The sequence below is a fragment of the Egretta garzetta genome, unplaced genomic scaffold, assembly GCF_000687185.1.
Source record: "Egretta garzetta isolate BGI_Z169 unplaced genomic scaffold, ASM68718v1 scaffold32, whole genome shotgun sequence".
In the NCBI taxonomy this organism is placed as follows: domain Eukaryota; kingdom Metazoa; phylum Chordata; class Aves; order Pelecaniformes; family Ardeidae; genus Egretta; species Egretta garzetta.
This window is the reverse complement of record NW_009259035.1, coordinates 1,268,247-1,293,981: the sequence shown is the minus strand read 5'-3', so window position 1 is coordinate 1,293,981 and position 25,735 is coordinate 1,268,247. Positions and strand designations below refer to the sequence as shown.

Here is a 25,735-nt window from a genome sequence, read left to right as displayed (position 1 = left end):
TTCTGGGCTCCCCAGTTCAAGAAAGATGAGGAACTCCTAGAGAGAGTCCAGAGGAGAGCAACTAGGATGATAAAGGGACTGGAGCATCTCCCCTACGAGGAAAGGCTGAGAGAGTTGGGCCTGTTCAGCCTGAAGAAGAGAAGACTGAGAGGGGACCTCATCAATACATACAAATATCTTAAGGGTGGAAGTCACAAGGATGGAGCCAGGCTCTTTACCCAGTGACAGGACAAGGGGCAGTGGGCACAAACTGAGACATAAGAGGTTTCACTTGAATATGAGGAAAAACTTCTTTACTCTGAGGGTGACGGAACACTGGAACAGGCTGCCCAGGGGGGTTTTGAAGTCTCCTCTGGAACTATTCAAAGCCCGCCTGGATGAAGTGCTGTGTAACATGCTCTAGGAGAACCTGCTTTAGCAGGGGGTTTGGACTAGATGATCTCCCGAGGTCCCTTCCAACCCTTGTGATTGTGATCTACCTGAACTTCTGTAAGACTGGAACAGGTTGCCCAAGAAGTTGTGGATGCCCCGTATCATTGAAGCGTTCAAGGTCAGGTTGCACAGGGCTTTGAGCAACCTGATCTAGTGAAAGCTATCCCTGCCCATGGCAGGAGAGTTGGACTACATGGTCTTTAAAGGTCCCTTCCAATCTAAACCTTTCTGTGACTGTAATCCTGCGGGCCAGCTCCTGGAGCTAAACAATTTTAAAACTGATACAGACACATGGTCTGAAATGAATGTTTCTAAGTAAAAGAAAGCTACCTCTAGTAAAGAAATGGTACTTTGGCCAAGTGTGACATAATCTAGATAAAACCATAGCACCTGCTTGTATCTTTCTACTACCTTGTCATTAGATGCCAGCAACTGCTGGGGGCATCAATATACACTATGAGACTATACATGCAGACAGCTTGGAATATAGCTCCTAGCAGAGGCACTTCTTGCTTTACAGCTGAAATGGCCATTTGGTCCATCAGGGACAGAGGACATCAAACATCCCACTTTCTTGACACAGATCTGCTCTTTAAAAGGCAGGTTCTCAGGCACCCATATGCTGCAGAAACTGTACCAGTTCCTACAGTACCAGAATGCAAGTACCAAATTGAGCAGAGGCCCAATAAAACATGAAATGAAAACAATGCTTAGAGGTCAGACTTTTCTTCAGCTTAGGTGAAGAATTCACAGGAACAGGCTTCAAGGCAGCAGTAAGAAATCAAAGAAGTGGCATGAACAAGGTCTCCCAGTACCAATTTTTTTGTTTTGAGGGAAGAAGAAAGATCTCTATAAAAAGAATATTATGAAGCATCACTTTAAAAGGACTTTATCCTATTTTCATGCAAGCTCTAATTTTTTTAGACAGACTCTTTTGTCTCAGCCTTTTCAATATTTGCCCCAGAAATACTTTTAGACTTTGCTTACTTAAGCTTCAACTTCTTAGCAAGATAGGCTGATTCCTGGTCTATATATACATACCATAAACCTCACTTCCCAATGCACTACAAAATACTTCAATGTATTCTAGAATTAAGTTTGCAGTAGATGTTCCAGAGATCAGATTTATCTAATCAAAGTAGAGAAAAAGGATCTGAACCAGACAACCAAAACCACAAGCATCATTGCAACAGTCAGAGCTCTTCCAGCAGGGCAAGAGGACAGCTTTTTAAGAGGCTCCCTCCTCCCTCAGTGACTGCCCACAACTGTTTCCCCATAAGTAGGAGCACCTTAACTATGATTAGTTTTCTGTACGTAAGCAGCACTACAAAATCACTCCCTGGTACATCAGTTCTGCCTAGCAGTGATTAAACATGCATAGGGAGAGAACAAGCAGAAAGTTCCAGAAGCCGTAGGCAGCACAGCAGGCTGATAATATCCTTCTGCCCTCAGAGAAAGAGCCAGAGTTGGTAGATTGCTTGGCCTACATGAACAGCTATTCAAAGCCTTGATCTTGCCTGAACTTAATGAGGCAAATACTCCTGATTCCTTTTTTGGATGGAATACTTTTCAAGTTATTTTTTTTCCATTTCAGCTAACAGCAAGAAAACAAAAGTATATGCAGGTTATGCAGAATACAGTCTTCTGGAGAGCAACCTCAAAACCTTAGTGTCACTGCAGTTTTTTGTTTGTCAGGGGTTTTTTTGCATCATGCAAGAGATGAAACCATCCTTCCAGAATGCTCACCCCCAAGCACACAATCTGCACCAAAAGCCATGTAGTGTGAAGGAAGCTTCCACAATGAATCTGCAAAATACAAGAACTTTAGAAGCTTTACTTAAGTTACAAAAAAACCCCACAATCTTTAAGCTAACAAGCAATGAAAGACAGTACATTAAGCATTTATTTAATCCCATTTATTTGCAGTCATGCATGTACACTCTTTTTTCACAGAATCACAGAATGGTTGAGGTCAAATGGATCTCTGTAGATCACCTGGAACAACATCCCTGCTGAAGCAGGGCCACCTACCACTGGTTGTCCAGTGCTGTGTCCAGATGCCTCTTCAATATCTCCAAGGCAGGAGACTCCACAACCTCTCTGAGTGACCTGTGCTAGTGATTGCTCACCCTCCCAGTAGAAAAAGGGTTTCCTGCTGTTCAGAGGGAACCTCCCATTTTTCAGTTTGTGCCCATTTCACACAGGGGTTTAAGAATCACACCTAAGTGCATTCAAGTAGTCATCTGGAACACATATGTTGTTAGTGTGTAAAATGGAATAGAAGACCCTTTAACCAAAAGAGCTTAAAAAAATCCCAAAACATTTAGCCCATTTGTAGATGGTACAGATGGTGGCCTTACTATGCCACAACTAAATCACACCTCTTTTCCTTACAAGCAACAATTCTGCAGCTACTTATATTTCTAAGCATTTGCTTTAGTATAGTATTTATTGAACAGCTAGAAATCCTAGTTGCTGCCCTACTGTCTGAGCAATTTATGTTTTCATCTATATACCAAGCTGAAAGCTGCTTTAAAGACAAATCTGCATTGCTTGGTCCCAATTTCACTTTTCTCTGAACAAATTCACCTTTCTACTTCAAGTTTTATTCAAATAAATGTCAGCTGTAATCCTGATATCCCACTTGACAGATTAAGAGCCCTGCTTTCAGTGTCCTTGAAAAGCAAAAGCAGCCACTGAGGCAAATCAGGTCAACAAGTAGCATCCTAAGAGGGAAAAGAATTGAGGACAGTTAAGAGAAACCAAAGACCAATTCCAATCTCCTTCTGCATATGCTAACCATTTCTTCCAGGTGAAGTTTGAGGAAAAAATCCTGGTGGAAGTCAAGTGATAGATTGTATGTGGAATTAGCTATGTGGCCATCAAAATGCATTATTTGCCAGTGTAATAAAACCTAACACTCAGGAAGTAACAAACTCTAGAGTCTTAGAAGTTTCTTAGAACCTGTCCTGGACCTACCATTTTTCTGAAACAGACAGGGTGCACATACAATCAAAACCCATTTCTCCTTTTAGCACCAGAAGAAACATGCATTGAAGAGATCCAAACCCTAGCACCAGCTCTCAACTCACCATTCAGTGAGGTGAGCATAAGAAGGCAAAGAGAAAAAAAGGAAAAAAAAAGCCACCCAACCCTGCCCAAAACACCAAACAAAACAACTGTCACAGTCCAAAAGCACAGCCTTTTGCAGATGTGAACTTCAGCGCCTGCCAGCTTTCAACAGTACATGGGGATGGTGTCTTAGGCACACACCCTATAGAACACATACAGTAACATTTTGATGTGATTAAGAGCTGAAATTCTTAAAATTAAAGAAGTCCAAATATGCCAAATAACTGCGTAAAACTTGAACCTTGTGCCAATTTTGTAAACTCATCATTAGTCCACAGCATAGTTACTAAATATTTGAGAAATACAAGTAGTACAGGAAATCTTGGGGATACCAAGCTGATCAGTCCATGAAATTGGGGCTAAAGCTGCACGTTGGCCAGAAGACATGGATAGTCTCAAAAATTCTGTTTCTGAAGTAAAAATCAGGAAGCTAAGAATACATTAACTTCAAGCAGATATAGAACTCTACTAACAACTGACTAGCTATAAGTACTACGTGTATCAGTCTTTGAAACCTTCCCCAGCCACTATCTTAGACCACATTATTATGTAGAACAGTCACATTACTTTCTATTCTTAAAGGACAGAGCTATACCCATTTGTGCTCCAGTCCCAGACCTGCTCACCGCCATGCCCTGTTGATAGAGAGCAGTGCAAGTCTTATCCTATTTAGCATTAGGTCCTTGACAAGCAAATATTCTACACTGCAAAAATCCCAATCTGTCAGGTAAGATACCATCACTGTTGTGCGTCTTGCGCTAAGGAAGGACGCATGTTAGATCAGTCTGAGTGGGTTCCTCTCCTTAGTCACACCTGTGTCCTGCACCATCCTTTTATCACCCCAAACAAGAAAATAAAAACAAAACAAAAAGCTCTCGGCTCCCTTGTCACATAAGTTCAGTATCCAATACCATAGCTCGGTCAAGAGCATGATATCCAACCACAGCATCACCCAGTACTGCTTGCTTGAACAAGACATCAGCAAAACATGAAGACTACACACAGCAGCATGAAGAGCAGGATTCACATCAGGCACTTCAGCCTTTCCTAGAAAGGAATAGCTTTGTCCAAGAAGCGTGGTGCATTTGTACAAACATGGAAAAAACAGTCAAACAGGAGTCCATGTTCACCACGCATCCTAGCCACATGAAAGACTGAAATGAAGACCACACAGAACAAGAGGCAAGCACTCAGTATTTTCAGTGGGCTTCAGTCGCCCATAGTTCATTTTGTACACTTGCTTTATGTTGCAGAAAGACCAAATCATTAAAGAGAGACACCCTCCTTTGTTCACTGTATAACAAATATTTAATTGCCTCCACATGTTTACAAGCAAGACCTTTACATCCTACAGTAATACTTTAATCAATGTTTTCCATTAGACCAAGGAAACATCCGAGAACTCTACTAGAAGTGGCCCTACTCGTTTATGCCTTAACAGCTACACATATATTTAGACATTGTTTTTAAACCACATACGAACTGCATTAAGACCACACGGTTCCTCCAAGAAGCTAAAAGCAGATATTGCTTACAGTAATCAGAATCATAGCCCCATAACATTAAGTATTTCTGCAAGATATTTAGAAAGCCACTGTAAGCTGGTATTGGACACCTGAAAGCAGTTTCAGTGTCTGCAAGAGCAGTATCCGTTCCATTACTCTGTTCTGGATAATATACAACTTCCTCTTCCCCTCCCTCTCAATTTGCTAATAGTTAACATCGGTACTTTTAAAGACCTTACTTCCCATAAATGCCCTACCACAAGTTTTCCAATAGTGTTTTGCATATTATCATACCACCTCCTTTGCTGCAAGTAACCAGATTCTGATTTAATCAGCACTTTTGAAGAAACATAAAATAAATGACACTTTTCTTGCCCTCCACAGATTCTCCTGTGCCAAGCAGCCAAACAACGTAAAAAGACTAATTTTCTTGATACCTGAATTTTAGGAAAGAAGAAATAAGAGCTGGGAAAAAGTCTAAAACTCACAGATCAGTTGCATTAACTGTCAATGCAGTTCAAACCTAACTGCTTCCAAAATATACAGTGTATGAAACCCCAGACAAGGCAATCCTTCTCAACCTATTTTCATTAACTTGTATTGCTAAAAGGTGATTGAAATTCAAATACCATAATATAAATTATAGCCTTAAGGACTGTAAGGAGCACAGTAATGTGACAGGTTTTACAAGCCTTCAGCATCACTAGTCCCAGATAGGAAAACAAGAAGTAAGTTTATTGGCATAACCCTGCAGACAAGTCTTCCTCACCTGAAGTAAGCCTCATTCTCACTCAATTTGTACAAAGCATCATCCTCTCTGCTATCAAGTTTACTGTTGATTTTGTTTCTGAAGAGGATTTAACCTCAGGAGTAATCCAGCTCAGCACTTAGTCCTCTCACAAAAATGTCCCTCTCACAAAAGGGCACTTCCACCTTGCATCAATGACCCACTCATTTCAAGGCTCCTGGCGCTCCAAGACCTTTGTCAGGCACACATGGCTGACTGACACCACTCACGGAAATTTTCTTCATAAAGCATCTATCATAGCTACATGTGTACAGATGCAAAATGCCAGCAGAAAGGATTCCCCAGAGCTTTTACAGCAAGCCACCCCATCTAATTTTGGCAGCTTTTCCCACAACAACTCTTGTAGACTGCAATACATTAACAGACCTGCCTGCACATACATGTCATGTACTGAAGAGGTGTCCTTCACATAGAGGAACGGATCACCTGCCCTCCTGTCCTTCTGCTAAAGTCCACCAGGGAGCACTGCAGTTGTATACGCCATTGTAGAATGTCCCAAACTATTTTCTGTAGTCACTTTTGACAAAAGCCCTGTTGTCTCATACTCCCATCCATTGTTACTATGACAACAGTATTACAATGCCTCCAAATTACCAACGTATGATTTAAATCATGGGTTCCTCCACCCCCACCAGCTTACAGAGAAGAAGGCCTTATTCTCAGATCCCTTTCAATAAGGGAGATCTGAACTATAAACTTACACGGTGGAAACATAGTAAGATTCAGCCTAAGCAGCTCTTATTTCTGTGATGAATATTGATGTTTAGAAGCTGACATAGCTTAAACAAGTGGTTAGAGGACATGAAACTATTCAAAACCATGAATAAGAACTCCAGTGAGAGAGCAGAAGTATTCTTCCATTCAACCTAAACCACGGAATTTTTATCCTATGGCTGCTATCAAGCAAGCTTCACTTGAGAAAGACCCCATGAAGAAACAGTATGAGTAGATTTAAGCATACTAGGTCTTTGAGCCACTGTATATGCACAGGATTTAAAACCATTTGCTACTCTAAGAAGCAAGGTTCCACATACACATGCTATCACTCACAGAGCAGAAACAGACTAAAAAAATTCATAATCTGAATAGTCTAACAAGTCTGCTTCCTCAACAACAGATTTGGCTTTGATCAGAAAGTATCTGAGTAATAAATATTATTAAAAATAGCCAGGATTTTTATGTTGCATATGTGGACAGCTAATAGATAGATGCTGCTAACCAGGACTGCTTGGCCTTAAGCATATCAAATCACAAGGTACCTTTGCTCTGTACATCAGTGTTAGCTGCAATCAACAGACAGGATAGCTCCCTTGCTGTAGGGATTAATTCATGTCCTCCTAATGGAACAAAACTCACATTTCTGGTACACAAGAACAGTCTAAAGTTCCTTAGACTGTCCTGGAGCTTAAGAAAAGTCCTGTTTTCCCATTGCGCACTGAGTGGTCAGTAGCGATAGTGCTCCAACCCTGTAGTTCAAAAGTCCAAGCGGTCTAAAATTACCACATTAAGAATATTCTCACTTGCCTCTCTCCAAAGGCTAAGGGAATACCGCACTGTGCATGCAGGACTGATTTGATTACCTCAATAGGAATGCTAACAACATCCAAGAATCTTCTGATATAAACAGCAGCAATAGTTAAACAGTTTACACAGAGTATTTAGAAGTACTCACTTGATAGCATTTTCCAGTGATTTTACAAGCCTCTCAATATCAGATTCCTGGGATGCCTCGTTGAATCTAAGGTTCCCTCTAGAACACCAGCTTTCCAAGAGAGTCTGGGAATTCAGTACATCTCTCCAACAAACACCACACATAACCAGCTCCCAGAGCACCTCAATTACCAATATCCCCCTCTAATGCTTATTAAGAAGCTACTAGTCTTCTTACAGGCTTCTGTCAATCCTGCAGCTAAACCCATAGTCACTGTAATAATTTTTCAGTTAAGAAGCTAAAGCTGCTCCCCCTCACCCCACCCCATTCCCCACCCCCAAAAAGAACTGGCTACTGTACAATTTTGTTCTTTGGTAGCACTTCCTGTTTTGTTTTTTTTTTTAAATTTTTCAGGTAGTAAAATCGGATGCAGCTCTAACTTTTAGAGCAACACAGTTCCTCTGCTTAGAAGTCAAAATGCTTTGAGCATTCTAAAAATCTCAAGGGACAAAAATACCATAATTTGTAATAATTTCACTATTTGTTACACATGCCTTCTTTGCATGGTGACCAGACAAGCAGTTCAATGATTGGGCAATTGCTACTTCTACAATTCCTTTAAGGTTTACCGTGCACTAGTTCTACTCAAACTACCTTTCACAGATTTTTTTTTTTTTAACCCTGACAGAAGGTTTAGCTGCACTGCAGGAAGGGGTCACATCATATTCCCTCCACATATTTCAGCCTAAAGACAGGTAATAGCAGAAGGTAAGCTAATGAATTCTTCTCCTTCTCCAGTCATGAAGGAAGCACAGCAGGGTGAGCTATGTTTTGATATGTTTAAAAAAAAAAAAAAAAGATACATTTAAATAATAATGATCCCCATGCTATGGGTAGGGCCTGAATGCTGGAAAACCTGCTAGCTTAGCAAAGTTTTTGTTTGCTGTATCTTTCAAGTGCAAAAAGGGTAATGGAAAAAAAATTAACTTCCACAGAAGTTCTCTGGTCAAAAAAAGAGACACTAATGCACCTTGACACTGCCATTAGAGATTGCTTCATAGCACTGGGACAGTAAATTCATCATGCAACAGGATCTTTGCAGGAAATTTTATAACTAGCCCAGAGGAAGCCAGTAAAAACATTGGTCTAATGTCATATTAAGTAATTCCTGATGGATCCTTAGCACTGCATGAACTAAAAGTAATTTTTAAAAACTTTTACAGTTTTGTACAGTGTTGAAGGGAGCTTTTCAGTAGCTAGAATTTTTTATTTCCCTAAAATTACTAACGTACCCTGTATGTTCAGATGCATAAATCAGAATCATCATCATAGATGATGTTCAAGGTTTGCATATTTGTGAAGGATGCCCTTATAAGAGTAGGCAGGCATATGACACCCGAGTTCTCTTTTAGGCTAGTAGTCCTATAGTTCTCACAACATTTAACTGGAGAGCCACCTGGGGAGGAAAAAAGAAAAAAAATCTCTGCAAGAACAGCTGCCTCTGCAGAAACAAATATGGTGGAGGGCAAAGCAAGCCTGGACAGACTGCATAAGCACAGCTCCTGTAAGGTTATTTTTAGCCTTTTTTTTTTTTTTTTTTTTTAAACAAAAAAACCTGTGTGTTGCACAAGCACACAGTTTTAAAGGAGCTGTTACCGCTCAGGAAATACCTTGAAGCTACTCCCATTCAGTGCTCAGCAACAAGAAAACTAAAACAGAAAGAACATTAAGTTATCCTATAAATCTACAACACCCAGTTTTGATGTCTTCACCCCCCCATACCAACCCTTCACCCTTCAAAAAAAAAAAAAAAAAGCTACACCACACCAAAAAACCCAGAATATTCAACAGGATAACACAATAGAAGACTAAGTTTTTCAGCTTGGAAGAGAGACATTTAAGGGAAGGAAAGATAGAGGCCTAACAAAAAAAAAAAAAAAAAAAAAAAAAAAAAAAAAATCAAAAAAATCACAAAGGATATGCAGAGTACAGACAGATATGACCGTTCATTATTTCTTACGAAAGTCCTGAATTGCAATAAAAGTCATCAAGAATAATGATTTAAAGAAAACAAAGGGTTGTTTTTTTCTGCAAGACTATTAAATTGTAAAATTCTCTTGCCACACAACATCTTCAAAGCCAAAAGCATAGCAGCATTTAAGAAGTGATTAGATCTATCTTTCAAGAATTTTGTATACCAATGGCTATGCAACACAGTCCAGATGTAGCCTCTACTTTATCCAGTTCCTAATTTGTTGGCTGCCATGGGAAAGATAGATACAGTCAAGCCATTCGCAGTCTCTGAGCATCTGCTACACACCACTGTTGGAGAAAAGTGAGCTACATGAATCTTTGGTCTGACCACAGTATAGACTTCCAGATGAAGAAACAGATCATCCTTTCTCCCCAGCCCAACCTGCAGAACAGTCGTTACCCTGACATTGCAGCATTCCTCCAAATACACTTTACAGAGTTCACCATTCATTCATTATTCCACAAGAAAATGTGACACCGAGGAACAAAACCACTTTTCATTAGCTCTAGAAGCAGTTCACAGACACTGAAAATGCATCTCCCTGACAGATAAAGCCATAAGCACTGGAGAATGCTATCTAACAATTGGTTTTAATGCTTCAATATATTTAGTCCAAAAATTGATTACATATAGCAAACAACACTTCCAAATGGATTCAATTACTTAGCAACTAAACAAATCTGCAGCGACTAAATATATTGTAAGAGATGGTCTGCAAACTAGCTGAGCACTGCTTACCATCCTCCAAGATCTCCTATGCTTCTGGACCCAGAACACAAAAGCAACTGCCACCCAAGAGAGCCACAGTCCATAGCCCTCCCAAACTCAGCACATTTGCATTCTCTCCCTTTAAGTTCCTACACTATCTTATGATTGTAATACGCAATGAGTAAAAGACAAGAGCAAGAAGTCTTATCAGTCATTTGCTTTCTTACAGTTTCCTGGAGTAAAAGTTCGTGCACAGTCTGATGAGTTTTCATCAGTTCATGTGCACTTCTTATTTCCACATAAGCTTCCCAGTGGCATGGTTTGTACCTATTAGTCTGAACTCAGATGTACAGCTGAGCACTCGTACTTTTAGCATAAATATGCACACTCCATTCCAAGGCTAGTGCTAGACACACAAGCATTCTATAGTTGTAGTGCAATCACTACCTAGCTTTTGCAGGTCTTCCCACTCTGCTTCAATGCCTTGAGTTTTCCTCCAAAAAAATCATTATTCATGAATGTTCTGCATCTCTGCACTCTGCTCAATTATCACTTTGTCTCTCTTTGACCTGTAAAGTAGCCAGAAGAACAGTGTTCCATGGTAGATATGATAAAGAAAAGATGCAGACTGGGGTGGCACAGAAGAAGGGATTTGAGAGAAGATAAATTGGAAGATTCTCTCCCATTACATCATTTGGAAGAAGATGCCAGGAATAGGTAGCCAAAAATGAGGCTAGATGACTAATTCCTGCACAGTCTATTGCTTTTCAGACAGATACCCAAGTTCAGTAATAAATTCTAGGTTATGCCAGCATTCCCAGAGACTATTCTTCAATTAAGGCTCTTTAAAAAGCATGCCTTGCTTGTTTAAAAAAGAACACTAGGAATGGGATTTTTTTTTTTTTTTTAATAGGCCAATTTCTCCCGTAATTTTTACTGTAACAGTCTACACTTAAGGTGTAAATAGCAGTACTGTACAATACATTCCAGAAAGCTATTCAAGTATTGCTAGTCAGAATTCGTGCCCTAAACAAACTTTTTTCCATTATCCCTGTGTATAATGTGTTCCTTCAAAAGACTTTGAGATAAAAGCCGAAGACCTTAATATAAAAATTATATATAAAACCATTTAAAACAAACAGGAACTTGCCAAAGACAGTAAAATATACTTGCCCACTAGATATAAACTGCAAATAAACTCACTTTGTCTATACTTATGTCCTAGCAGTTTATGGAATCAAATCCTGAAGAAGCATCATACTACAGTATACGTTAAATGTAGTGACTGGTGATACTGCCTTCAATAATAACGCTCACATTGACAGACGAAATATCTGACTGAAGTATGACACACATGGATATCTGTAAATAAACTGATCACAACAGCATCAAGCTTGCTTGCTTAAAATAAAATGAGTTTTAAAAAAATTCCCAGACTCCAATCTGCCTGCAAGTAGCTTTGTAAGGAGAACTGCACCTAGTCCTGCAGCCCTGCTCTGTGCTTCCAAGGAACACTACAACTGCAGAGGACAGCAGAAGAGCTTTGGCATTTCACCAGTACCACGTGCTGAATATATTATATATATGGATCATTCCCTTAGACTAACATTTAACATTTAGAGTCACAGATCTAATTTGTACATGGAACACAGAATGAAGTTCTGTGTATACAAGCCACAAATTTGATTCTGTATTTCCTTTCACCAGGTCCGCAACTTCTTGCTGAATTAGTATAACTTTAAAGGTATCATCACCTTAACTATGGTAATTAGAGCTAAATAATCTCAAATTACTGTCAGTATTGTACATCAGAATTGATGTACCACATAATCTGCCACCTTGGTCCAACCTGCCCAATCTCCTCCAAAGAGTACCAGAGTCTTTAGACAAACCACCCAAAGCTACACTACCCATGCTGCCTCCCCAAATCCCAAGATCTTCTGTTGCAACCATCTTTCATCCTATCACCTACAAACACAAAGGTGTGCAGCTGTACCCTCTCCTGCTTTATAACAAGGTTTTAAAAGACTGAGCAAAGCAAATCTTTCCCAAAGCAAGCCAACCCAGTACTCCTTTATAGGCGTGAAGGAGCCTCCTACTGTCAACCTTCTCCCACTTATTTTCAGTCAGCAGTTCCCAGAGTCAGGCAGACTCCAGCACTGAACAGACCAAAGTAATTACTTCCTTTAAGTCACATGCAAATCCCCATTACTGGCTGGAATTAAGCTTAATTTTCCATTCACCATTGTCAGAGACTGTTATTGTAACCTACTGTATCAATTGATCTCTTCCCACAGTACTGCTGCATAATCAACTATACTCAGTAACTTCTGTAGAATATTCTTCATATACTTTAGAATATTCTCCATATACTTTACCTCACACACAGCAATGAAATTAAGTCCATCACATTCCTTGTAAAGAGAAGAAATAGACGAAAATTTATTTTTTGTTTCCTCGAATTTTCTTTCCCCTCAATCTTAGATTTTTAAAGTAATGCCATAAGTATTGCAATAAAGCTAATGCAAGAACTTGCCCTGTAAGTTTTGTAGCTTTCTCTGCAGGAATTTTATGTAGTAAATCTTTACGCAAATAGACGTTACCTGAAATTCTGAAAATTGTGCTTGTTATCTCAATAACATAGAAAAAAATCTCATGTTCATAATCTTAAAAGCTTGATTTTTAAGATCTGCTGTTCTTCCCACATTTGATAAAAATCACAATGTTGAACAGACCATTTTATTCAAGTTAGTAGATGTGAGAAGAACCAGAATTGATAAATATGCTCAAGGAACTGATATGACTGCAAAAAATAAAAATAGAAGTTCCCGTTTAGAAAAAAGTAATACTAAGTACACAGAGAAAAAAAACATAAAAGCTAAAGATATCCTGACTGAAAAGCTCTTTATATGTTCTAGATACATTTAAAATGATTGAAGTGTTCAATTTTATTTGAAATTGCTTTGGCTCCAGGCTACAGCACACACACTGAAGATATATAACCACTGTGAACAATAGTGCCCTGTAACTTGTATTTGAAAGCTCCAAAGGACTAATGAAATGTTTCCCCATACCATATAGGATTAAAAGGTTAACCATCTTCCTAACCACTAAGATGACAGATAGAGCAGCCCAAAAAGCAAAGACTTTACTTAGTAAAAATAGTTTTCTTGAGAGCAACCAAGACAAACTTCCATATTCAGCTTTTTAATATTGTAGTTTAACAGACAAGGAGACTTTAGCCAACCTCCCCGCATTAGTTTTCCAAATGCAAATTCAGCAAAGTTCACATTATACTCCATGAAAGAGATAGTCTTAAATGACTATTGCTATACCTACCTGCTATTTAGAAGAAGTTAGCTGTTAAGAACAACCAGTATCTTTCATCTCAAGTCCAGTACATTAACAATTACAGCTGCGCAAAACACCTATCTGGTAAAGTTTCAATACGAGGAGAGACACTTACCAATACACACATCTATCTTCCCCTTGATAGCAGCTTCATGCAAAGGAGTGTAGTTCCAATTGTCTCTAGCATTTGGGTCTGCCCCTTGACACAGCAACAGACTAACCACTTCAGCATGACCAAAAGAACAGGCGTTGTGAAGGGGTATCAGTCCTCCGTCGTCACGAGCATGAACATTGGCGCCTGTCTGTAGCAAGTGCTCTACAACATCCTTCCTCCCAAAACCTGTAAGAGAACATAATTAATTATTTATTATTATAATGGTCTGGTAAAACACCACAATTTAATGTTTAAAACTGTTCCCTCTTAGTCCCATGTACAGACAAACAATATTATTCATGTCCCTCTTCCACTTTTTGGTTCATTTCACCATAAAGTGAGACCATATTCACCTGCTCAAACACAGTTGCAAGATTCACTTACATTCATGACAGAGGTGAACAGTGTTGTATTATGATCAGCCTGACTGCCTGCCACTATCTCATGAAGTTCTACACTAGGTTTGCCATTCTTTTTCAAGAAACACTTTTTATTAGTTTTACGTACTCTGTGCAAACCTTATGCAAGCATCTTGCATACTACCTCTTGATACAGATCTTGGAGAAGACCATATATATAAATGCTGAAGGACACTGCCAGTGCTCAAGCAGAACCACCTTATCTCAACCCAAACTACAACCCTCCCTCTTCCACAGAGTCTCGCTACCTGCAACTGACAAACTGACAGACCAAGAAGTTGCAGATAAGTAGAACTGAGACCTTGGCTGGGAAATAATGCCTCAGGAAGTTCTCACCCTAGGAACGCAGCCTTCATTATGGCCAGGGAAAACATCCCCATAAAGCCAGCACCATTAAACTAATACGCTTCAAAGCCCTGCATCAGCATGCCAGGCCTTGACACCTTTCGCTTGTTGTTCATGATGAACCCGGAAAGGTTCTAGTGCCCAAATGTGCTTCCTATTGCCTCAAATGCCTTAGAGCAGCAGTCTCTGAACTTCTTTGCTGGTACGCTCCATCAGTGAAAAATTTTTTGAGCATGCATGCCCAATATACATATATTTATAAATCATATACATGGACTACTGTACTATTATATAGATTATAAACAAAAATTAAAATCTAAAGAGACTGAGATAAAGATGAAAAACAGTTTTAAAATTTTTATTATATTTATTAATGGTAGAAAACATTTTCTTCCTGCACCCCAACATTCCACTTTGGAGACCACTGCCTTAAAGGACAGGAACAAAAGTCAGATATCAGGATCAAGAGGGACAGTTTGAATTAAAACACAAGTGTTCATTTTTGTACTAGGTTGCATCTCAAAGGCTGGATTTAATTTCTTAGAAAGCTCAGGGCTAAAAGCAGTATCACTGGAGATTTTAAAAGACTGCCACTTTAAGAGTTATTATGTCTTCTGGTAATCATGGATACCAACCAGCTTAAGTATGAAGAATCCTGTGTATATGAACTATGTTTATAAAACAGCTGAACTAAATGCTGCAGCAGGTGAAATTCCATCACAGTGGTGCTAACTGGCAGTTTATAGATTGTATTAACTCCACAGATCATGGATCAAAAACATAACTAAAGACATTATATTTGCCTTCTAGAAGGGAAATAAGCTCAAGGAAAGCAACAAAGAAGCTGTCAGTTCTCCCCCCAGTGACCACATAACTCTGCCACAGTGAAATGCTGTTCAATGACAGAAATTATTTTCAAAAGTCAGCACCCTCTGTGGTACACAACAACTCATGCATGAAGACTTCTCAAATCAGAACATTTTACCCCAGAGTTGCAGTCCCTCGATAGGACTTCCATTTCAATGAATTAAGCCCCCTTTTTGCCAGAGTAGCGCACTAGTTACAGCTATGCAGGCTTATAGTGCAGAATTAACATGCTTTTCCCCCACAGTCCATACGGTGAGATCCCTAAGCCAGATCGAGCAGCTTTGCAGCCATACTAGTTTATCCAGTTAAGGTTAATGTTGTAACTCAACATCCAGCTTTCAGTCAAGCTGCCGGCTAGCCCTTCTACAGGAATTGGCACCGTCTCCTCAGTGCCACACAGCGTCCTTCAACACCCTTTCTTGAAGGACAAAAGTTTTCTAGAAGCTGACTAATACTATGAGTAAGGCAGGCAGGACCAAAACAAAAAGCCCCTTTACTGAGGCTTTTCGTGGTTTGAGAGTTTTGATGACAGTTTTAACAATATTTTTACTTCTGCTAAAACAGCATTCTTATATGAGACACAGGCAAGCAGGTGGAAGTACAGTCTGGGGAAGCCATCGTGGGTACGCACACATGCTCACATCTAGTACAGACTGTAGCAGTTCACACCTCGGTTAATGCTGTAATGCTGTATGGTAACGTCGCTCAAGGGCTCCAGTTAACAAGCCTGGCTGCTTTTGGATAGCTGTAGGGATTCCCCCATCCCCACTGTACAGAGCCCTCAGCTGCTTGCAGCACAGATGCTGGACCACTACAAATTACAAGTTAGTACACTGAGCAGCTACCAAAGTGGGTTTTCTTGAATACATGGGGCTAAACAGCAGTTCAGCAGCTGCTCCACAAGCTGCTGAGCCATACCAGCTGCAGGGAGGGGCCCACAACCAGACTGGCACCCCACTCAGCAACCCAGTTTTAGTCCATCACTGCAGATGAGTCAAAGCTTTCTAGTACATTATATACTTATCACTTCTCATTAGAAATTACACTACAGAAATGGAAGCATGCAAATCAAAAGTGGTCTTACTAAGAGTGATACTTACTTGTCACAACAAAACTGCTACCAGAAGACACATTTTTCTTAACTGAACTGTCAGCAAGGCTACTGCTACTCTAAATCACTGCAAATTCTAGGATGAAAACTGATTTTTTTGTTTATTTCTGTTATAAACAGCCAAGTAACATCACCTGTAAGTCTTCAAATAGAAAATGACAGCTTAAATGGGTACAACAGCAAATAAAGCTTTGCTGTGGGACCAGATACCCTAACAGGCCTGGGGCATAAATATGAAGAAGCAAGACCTCGAGGTTTCCATGTTTATATTGCTCATTTGACTGGCAAAGAAAAATTGGGAAGACAAGAATTAGAAAAGGATGCTTTCGATTAAACACTAAATCAACAGATTTTATTAGCCTTTAGTTTTTATAGACCGAACTACTAAAACCAGTGTTGAAACTGCATGAGTGTTTGCTTTATGTGTACTTCTTGTTTTTTGAGAAAAAACAACCTGGCAGTGCCTGAAAGCCCAGATTTCTTTTCAGATTGTTCAGTGCTGTGATTTTCAGGACTACACACATACTTCTTCAAGGTATTGCTGGACACGGGGTCATCTTTGGAAATGCCAGCAATAAAGAGAGAGTCCAGAGGAGGGCAACAAAGATGATTAGGGGACTGGAGCATCTCCCCTATGAGGAAAGGCTGAGAGAGTTGGGCTTGTTTAGCCTGAAGAAGAGACTGCGAAGGGATCTTCATCAACATTTACAAATATCTCAAGGGTGGATGTCACAAGGACAGAGCCAGACTCTTCACAGTGGTGCCCAGTAACAGGACAAGGGGCAATGGGCACAAACTGAAACATAAGAGGTTTCAGTTGAATATGCGGAAAAACTTCTTCACTTTAAGGGTGACAGAGCACTAGAACAGGCTGCCCAGGGGGGCTGTGGAGACTCCTTCTCTGGAGATATTCAAAACCCACCTGGATGATGTCCTGTGCAACCTGCTCTAGGTGAACCTGCTTTAGCAGGAAGGTTGGACTAGATGATCTCCCGAGGTCCCTTCCAACCCCTGCCATTCTGTGATTCTGTGATAAACACTTTACAGATTTTGGTGAATTAGCTCTTCTGTTCAGTCCTCAAAAACCACAATAAAGGTTACTCTGATTTTATCCCACCAGACCACCCATTTTTCACAGAAAAAGTAACCAATGACAGGAATAGCTTCCCCCCCACCATAGGCAAACATGTAAAAGCTTGAATTGACAAAGTGCCAGAAAGTCTTCAAAATGATCACATGACCCAATCTGACAAAGCAGTTGTAATTACTGAAACTCCTGCAGTGTCAGGGTCACCTTTTGCAAAAAACAACAGACACATGCTAAGCCATTTGTGGCAGATGAAGCACATATAACTCGGTTTAAACTGAAGAAACTGATGTGATGTCATTTAAGATGACTTTAAGAATCCTACTCTTATATATTTCCAGTGCAATGTTAATTTATAAAGTCTAAGGAGGAGTTCCAAGAAAGGACCTATAATCAAAGATCCCAAAAGACAAATAGATGGTTCCTACAGAAAACATCCAACCCAGGGTAATTATGGAGGAGAGTCACATTCAAAGGCCCAGTATGCAAGCTTGTTTCAATGAGATTCACCTGCCAGCTTCCAAAGCACAAACATGGGCAGGGTCCCTTATTAGCTTGAGCTATTTCACACAGGTAAAATGCACAAGCTTGGCCCTCATTTTAGCTTCTTTAGGCAATTTAGAAGTTTCAGGCAAGTCACAGTACCTCAGAAAACACGCTGTCCAGGAGAGAAAGGAAGCAGTAATCCCATTACAAAAAGGCAGTAACAAGAGAACATCTAAAATTTAAGGATGAAACACTCATCAGTCAAACCAAAGAAAAGGCAAAAATTCAGAAACAGGCAGGCTCTTCATTTCTCCAGTCACCTCAGAGAAACAATGGAAGACTAAAGCTTGGCAAAAGCCAGGAGATGGACATAGCTATGACAGCTTTACATAAATCAAGAGAACAGTAGACAGTTCAGAGGGAATGCCATTTAACCAATTCTTTGCCAATGCTGTATTCTTACTTTTTTCCGATTTATACCTGTCACTTTAGGCAGAAAGTGGGGGGAAAAAGGCTTTAGGTATTAAACTGGCAGCTTGAAAGTTAAACTAAATAAAACTTCTAAATGCCATCAGACAAGACAGCACACAGAAACACCACCAAATGCCTACTACTACTGCCAAGACCTGTCTGACTCCCCCTTCACATCCTGCTCCCAGCCCACAAGTCGGTCCTGTCCCATCTCTTCTCGTGGCATTGAACCTAAGTAACAAAAGGCAACAGGGTGAGCAGGTTGGTTGACTGACGAGGGAAGCAATGCAAGGAAAGCAGCAGGAGCATCAGTTAATATCCTCTGTAAACATACTCTGCTTAGGGCTTCCATGTCAAACCTGCATTCAGTTAGTCACAAGCTTTCACACAGTAACAGTTTGCAGACACTTCATTACTAATACTCCCAGAAGCCACATGATTCATTGCCCAATTTCAAGACTCATTTTCAGAAAGTTTGGTAAAAAAAAAAAACAAATAACTGTATGGATTTCCCACTAGAATTGGAAGAATGGTTTCCCCAGTGAGTACAATATATCAAGTAGTCAGTTTGCTCAGTTTAAAGTACAGCTGTGCTGTTTCACCCATTGCCCAATTAATGTCACTTGATCACAACATAGCATGAACTCCTCCAAATGCCAATTCCAACCTCTGCAAAGCTGCTGTTATGTGCAGAGTTTAATTTATCACATGGAAGACTTCTAACACCTATTAGGCATTTTTCATCCTCCCTTCACCTGCTTGCACTTAAAAGCACATTGACTCCAAAGGGAGTTAAATTTTACAAAAGTGTATAATCACAGGTTAAGGACACCTGCAGGTATTATTGTGATCTTAGGCAAAGCATGAAAGATGCTCTTATTAAATGTAATCCCACTTGTTAGAGCACTAACCATAGCTCATATGAGAATACAAGCCCCTGAAGTGGAGAACCACACATCTTGGAGGCATACGACCTTTTGAGAATGGTTTTGAATGGTAAGCAAAGGGTGGAAGAAGTTCAAGCTTGTCTGTTTGCTTTAGTACTACACATTCTAGGACCAGATTTTTCCCCCAAGACAGGTCTTCCAAAAGCCACCAGCACTTGTCCCACTTCACTAAGCAGCACACAATTAAACCGAGTCCTTTAACTCAGTAAACTGAAGACCCTTCAAGCTGGGAAAAAGGGCACCTGGTTCAGTATTACCAAAGGTCTGAAATCTTGCATTTATATCCTCTTGCAAATTCCTTCAAAGGATTTTAAACAGGGAAGAGATACAATACATTGCACAAAGTATTGCAAGATCATTCAAGAGAACAAGTTACCAGTCACAAAGAAAGCAAGGTGAAACTTCCTAGGAAGTAACACACTTGTAACACTAACAGAGTTCATGTACTACAAATGCTACAAAAGACATAAAAGAAAGAATTCCAAAGTCAAGGCCAGTACTTCATCAACTCATCTTTTCACACTAAAAAGCCTGTATTTTGCAGGCTCTGAACCTGTAAGGCTGCCAGGATGGTTCCTAACTGACAACACATCTGCACTCTTCATTCTGTCCATATGAACCCAGCTGAATGTTATTACCCCTGCTTTAAGTTGCACAAGGCAGAATTAATCAGTGACTTAGCTTTACAAACAACTGTTTGAGTAAGGTCAGACATCTCTTCTATGGCAAGGATACATCAGACAACTGCAGCAAAATGAGTCAGAGTAGTTTAAGAACAGTATCTCAAGCAAGGCTTTCCAGGGCAATTTAAGCCAACTTGTGCATTACACCACGGGTGGAGTGGTCAATTCAGGTGTCTCTGCATGGAGAAGGGTGTAATAAGTTACCAACTACTTCTCATCTGGCTCTCACTCAAGGAACAGTCAGTAGCTGGTTATACTATTTCTGCCTCCTCAGTTGCTTATCTCACACATGTTGAAGCAGCTTGCATTTTTATGATTAATAGCTTGCTAGTTGACAAATAACTTGATGAGCTCTCTTAAACTCTGACCACTATGTTCCAACCCAAGTGAGATCCCTTTGCCTTCAGGATTAAAGTTGTGTACTCCAGAAATTTTCCAAAGAATAGTTATATATGTTAGCCTTCGTAAAAAGATTTGACTTCCAACAGTTATTACTAGCAATATCAAAAAGCATGCTTACAGAAAAGTACTTTCCCCAGACAGCTTTTTGCCATTACTACAGAGCTAAGCAGAGAGAAAACAAGGAATATCACTGATGTTCTAGCAAGTCACCTTAAATAAGGTTTCTCCAAGCCTGAGTTTGGGCTGATATCACCCAGAGCACTTCAGCTTGTGAACCCAACTCTACACCTTCCAGGAGCTGCTCTGGAAATCTCTACCTCTTCCTCAGTACAGAAGTGGGCATTAAGCCATGGTTCAGCAATTACTCTCTCTATCCTTGTGTTAAACACTAGAAAGAGAGTAACTGTAAAGCTAAAGGAATGCGTTGCCTAAGAACTTGAGGGGCTAATTTCATGATGAAAAAAAGTTAAACTTCTTATTGAATGGGTGTAGAACCGGACAAGCTTATGACTGTGGCTATACAGAGAAATTAGCTAGGATGCAGCTTATTTCTATCAGGTCCACCCACCTAGTCATTTCTGCAAGAGGTGCTATTACTAATGATTTACCAGCAAGGACTAGGCTTAAAAACATACGAATCAAGGTGTCAGCCGCAAACATATACATCCTTTTATAAGGCTAAACCTTATTTCAGAAGGGAAGAAGCAAGTCCATTACCAAGCTGGCTCCTACAAACACTTGCTGGCTCTGGAATAAAGCTGGGATTTCAGACAAAAGGTCACAGAAGTCCTCCCCATCTAGGCATATCAAAGGTAGAAAAGTCTTGGAAAGCCAACCTGGGCATGTGAGTGCTATAAATGGAGGATGACACACAAAAAAGAACCATGAAAGCATCACTGCCAACCTGCTTCAAACACAATGGACCAATACAGACACCCCCCCTGCAAACCACATGAGTCACAGAAAACATGTAGGCTGAGTAAAGTCCCACTCTACCCCACGCAAAGTATGCCTAAAATGTTAGACATTATCACAGACTGAAACCATCCAACTATTCAAAAAAAAAAAGTCAATAGCATTCCCCAAAGGAAAAAAAAAAAAAAATCTACCTCTCATACATGCAGAACCAACTCATTTGGTTATGCTGGCTAAAAAGGTCAACTATGTGACATCACTACCAAAAGCAGAATTTATCACGCCAGTTTACAAGAACAGACAGCACAGGCATAACAAAATTTTTCAACTAGTGAGGGACACATAATACAGTAAATATGTTCATTATCTGGTGAAATCAACAATGACAGTTAAGATTTTCCTCAAGGAAAAGAGGTAACACATCTTTAGATCAAAGAAGTGCAGTGGAAAGGCAAGGGAGTAGAATAGTTTGTCTCATTCAATGCAGTTTGAAGAAGAGAAACGTTAAGCAGAACACAGGATATTCCAGTGAAGAGGGTGGAAAACATAAAAGAAGCAAGTTACTTCTAAAACAAGTCACTTAAACAACAGTCCAGTTACTCAGTGGAACTCCTTAACACAGGATGAATTTCTGCTAACACATAGAAACTGGGTCTTGCTCAAACAGTTGCTGAGCTACAAACTGCAGGAAGAGTACACAGAGAAGTACCATATATGAAGAGGGCAAGTGCATAACTCTTCCCTAGACATCTGCTTTTGGCCACCAGTATGGATAAAATCTTGAGCCAAACATACCTTTGTTCATGCCTAGCACAGTTGCTTTTTTAATTATTTTTTTTTTAGTTATAAGTAGTTTTCATTAAAAACACAGAATGCAAAAGCTATGAATACATTAATACCTCCATATAGTTTATTTTTTGCATTTTAAAGTCAATCAATCATTTTCAAGTCTTTACAATCTGCATCTTACGCTGATTTCTTGGATGCTTCTGGACCATATCCAAAGCCTGCATTGGTAGAGACCTAAATAACCTGCAATCCACACAGCAGTTGAAGCACTACCGAGTTTTCCTCTTTCCAAACACGTGTACCTCTACAGAATAATCCCTCAAACCACTTGTAAAGGAAAAGCTGACACCACACATCCCAAAGACATTCAGAATTTCAAGAGAGGCTCTGCTAGAATCACAGTCCAGTTGGAGGATGGAAGGAAAATGATCCTTTGTTCAACCTCTTCCTGCTTGACCAGAGAGGTCTCCATCACCCTGATATGGCCTCAGTATTAATTCCTGCCTTATTAATAGCTAACTAAAGCAGGTCAGATTTATTCAGCACACTCACTGACATTGCAACACAGAGTTGAAGAACCGATTCCCCTTCATTCAGATCAATTGACAATGGCTGTGCATATTTTATCTAGAAGTGGATAACAGACAGATGACTCCAACTTCTAGAAAAAGATTTAAATCTATCCACAGCTTTTTAAATAATCGATTAGAGAGATTTCAGGTCTCACCTTTTCCCCAGCTTACATATGTGCTTAAGGATGCCAAATGCTCTCAGAAGTCACCCCTTTTATCTTTCTTCTGCCATGAGAAAGGAGATAAAGGTGATTTTGAAACTAGAAATCTCACAAAGCTTAAGGAAACCTGAACTTAGTACTTTTTACAATAAACTAGAACTAGGGAGGTTGTCCTTCCCTATTACAGTAAAAGTAACTTAACTGCCTGGCATTCTTGCCAAAAAGGACATCTGAGAAAACCACGCTGGGCTAGGGAGAAGTCAAGTACCAGAGGGGGGAAAAAAAAAAAAAGAAAAAAAAAAAGAAAAAAATCAAAAAAACCCAACAAAACCCAAACAGAAGAATCCAGCTACCCCCAAAACTGGGAAATGAAGAAAAAATTAGAACTCCTCCTCTATCACAGACTACTAGATCAGAAGTGGAAATCTCTCTTTGTCATTTAAGAGTTTAGCTTCAAGAGGTTTAAAGAAGCAGTTCAACACACTGCATATTGCGCTTTTCAACTGCTGTTGCCTAGTGAAGGCCATACAACTCACACTTAGGTATGGTTCACAAAACACGAGCTGTTATCCATAACACAGCTTCATATATACAGCAGACTCCTATGCTCATAAACAAGTTTTATTTCTCTTTTTGCCCATGAAGGAGGAAATCAAATCAACATGTTGCATCACTGGCAGCTATATACTGCCTAAGATCAATTGCATTCAAACAATGTCCATACAGGCCTTTCCAAAATGCAGGACCCTGAGGTCTCTAATGCTATTGCTAATGCCTAATGCTATTACATGTCAAATCCATTTGGACCATACTGCAGTGATTTGAGACAAAATATATATGGTAGGAAATGGAAGTCTTTAAATTTAGAAAAACAGATACAGGAATTTGTTAGGCATGAGAACCTCATCTGCTGTTTTCCTCATGCTACAAGGAATCACCTTCCATTGCTATTACAGTAATATCTAATTGATTGATATTATCAACTTTCAAAGCCTTATCCCCTTAAGTAAGTTTTGCCCATTTCTTCTCTAATCAAAAGTAGAAGTTACCATTGCAGCTTCAGCACTAGAGTTTGTACTAGCACTAAAGTTACAGCTTGAGATCTCAGAGTTTTAAGAGGAAGCAGCAAGGTCTAATTTTAAGTCTGAATCCCAAACAAACAGAGCAGACTAAGGATGAGCCTTCCAAAACATTACAGACTTCATGCACATACATGCAGTTGTACCAGCATTATGTTCCAGGGTTCACTAAAATTAAGTCCATCCCCGTACTCCAGAAGTTCACTGTGTTTTCAACTCCACTTGCATAAGGTTGTGCTTTACTGGTAGAGCTCAGAGATCAAAGAATAATGAAAAGGAAACCGTTCAGGACCAAAAGTTCCCTCAGGGGCATTGTGAAATACCACTTGTACTTTGAAAATGAAAACAAACCCATTCAGCCTCAGAAAGTATTATCTGATACACTGAACAGCACTATTCAGTATTCTGGGCAACATTGTGCCATAAAATGTTAATTTTTATTATCCATTTCAACACAGTGCTTTAGAGCCAAACACCGGCATTTTAAATATCAACCACCAATACAGTCTCGTTAGTTATCTTATGTGTACTAGTGCACCACTTAAAGCTCAAACCAGATCTATGCCCCTTGCTACATAAGGTCCAGTCCTGTAACACTGTGGCACACTTCAGAAAGCCTTCTGCCTGACCACAGACCTAGCAATCGTGCAAGTTAGGGCTGACGATTTCCAGCATCTTCCTAATTTTGTTTTTATCATGAACTTCACATGCTCTGTGCCCCCACTGAAGACCACACCCTGTACAAAACATCCTCTTTATGGACTACGCTAACCTATAACAGCTATACTTCCTAGAAGGTAATGTTTACTTCCAGTTAATGTAAACTGTTGGACCTCACTGTTAACTGCTTTTATGACACTATTTCTGACCACAATGACATCTCCTCTCTGCACTAAGAGGCATATTGACTCCTGGACACATGTGTAACTTCTACCAAGTTCAGTTGTTGTTCCACTTCACCTCCTTCCCCAGCCCACTCAGATCAAAAGAGATGCAGAGATCAATCAGCAGTTATGCCCAAATAAAAAAGTACAAGGCATTGACTTTGATTGCTATCGAGTCTACATGCATCACAGGGGTCCCTGACTTTCAAGAGCTACTACAATACTCGTGAAACCCATAACTTCAAGCAAACTCTGTCCTGAATTCCAGTTTCTGACTTTCTAAGCACTCGTGCAGAAGTTTGCAGCCTACGTGTCAAATACAGAGGAAAACGTCTGTACTTTTAGATCATACAGCCTCCCTTACACCTCCAGCATCTCCTCTCCCACTTGCTGCACCCAAAGTGAGGATCTTCTTCCACTTTATGTGTGGGGGAAAAAAGGAGGTTTAGCAGCCATCTCCCCACAAGCTGCAGTGAAACGCTGCTGGGGAAGCATGCTCACACTCCTTATCTCAGCTTAGCCTTGAGTTCTCCCGACCCAGCGAGATGCTGGAGGTCTGCTCCCCGAAGCCAGGGAAGCTACTCTTGGGAAGCCAGACCGGGAGGTCTGCGCCCCCGTCCTGACGCGCTCGCTGTCACTACCCTCGCCAGGCACGGGAGGCCGGACAGGCCCCGGCCCCTCCCCGGTCCCAGTACCCACCGGCGGCGAAGTGGAGCGGCGTGGGCCTGGGGCCCCCCACGT

At 40.2% G+C, this 25,735-nt stretch overlaps 1 protein-coding gene across 1 annotated transcript in view; it reads right to left on the bottom strand.

The window, feature by feature from the left end:
• TNKS (tankyrase) overlaps window positions 1-25,730 on the bottom strand; it is a gene marked incomplete at its 5' end in the record, with an annotated part of 142,870 nt that extends 117,140 nt beyond the window's left edge. The window contains 2 exons of the mRNA XM_035890405.1: window positions 13,738-13,962; window positions 25,694-25,730. Of these exons, the coding sequence (XP_035746298.1) occupies window positions 13,738-13,962; window positions 25,694-25,730 (262 nt within the window). The remainder of the gene's footprint in view (window positions 1-13,737; window positions 13,963-25,693) is intronic.
• Window positions 25,731-25,735: the final 5 nt, after the last annotated feature.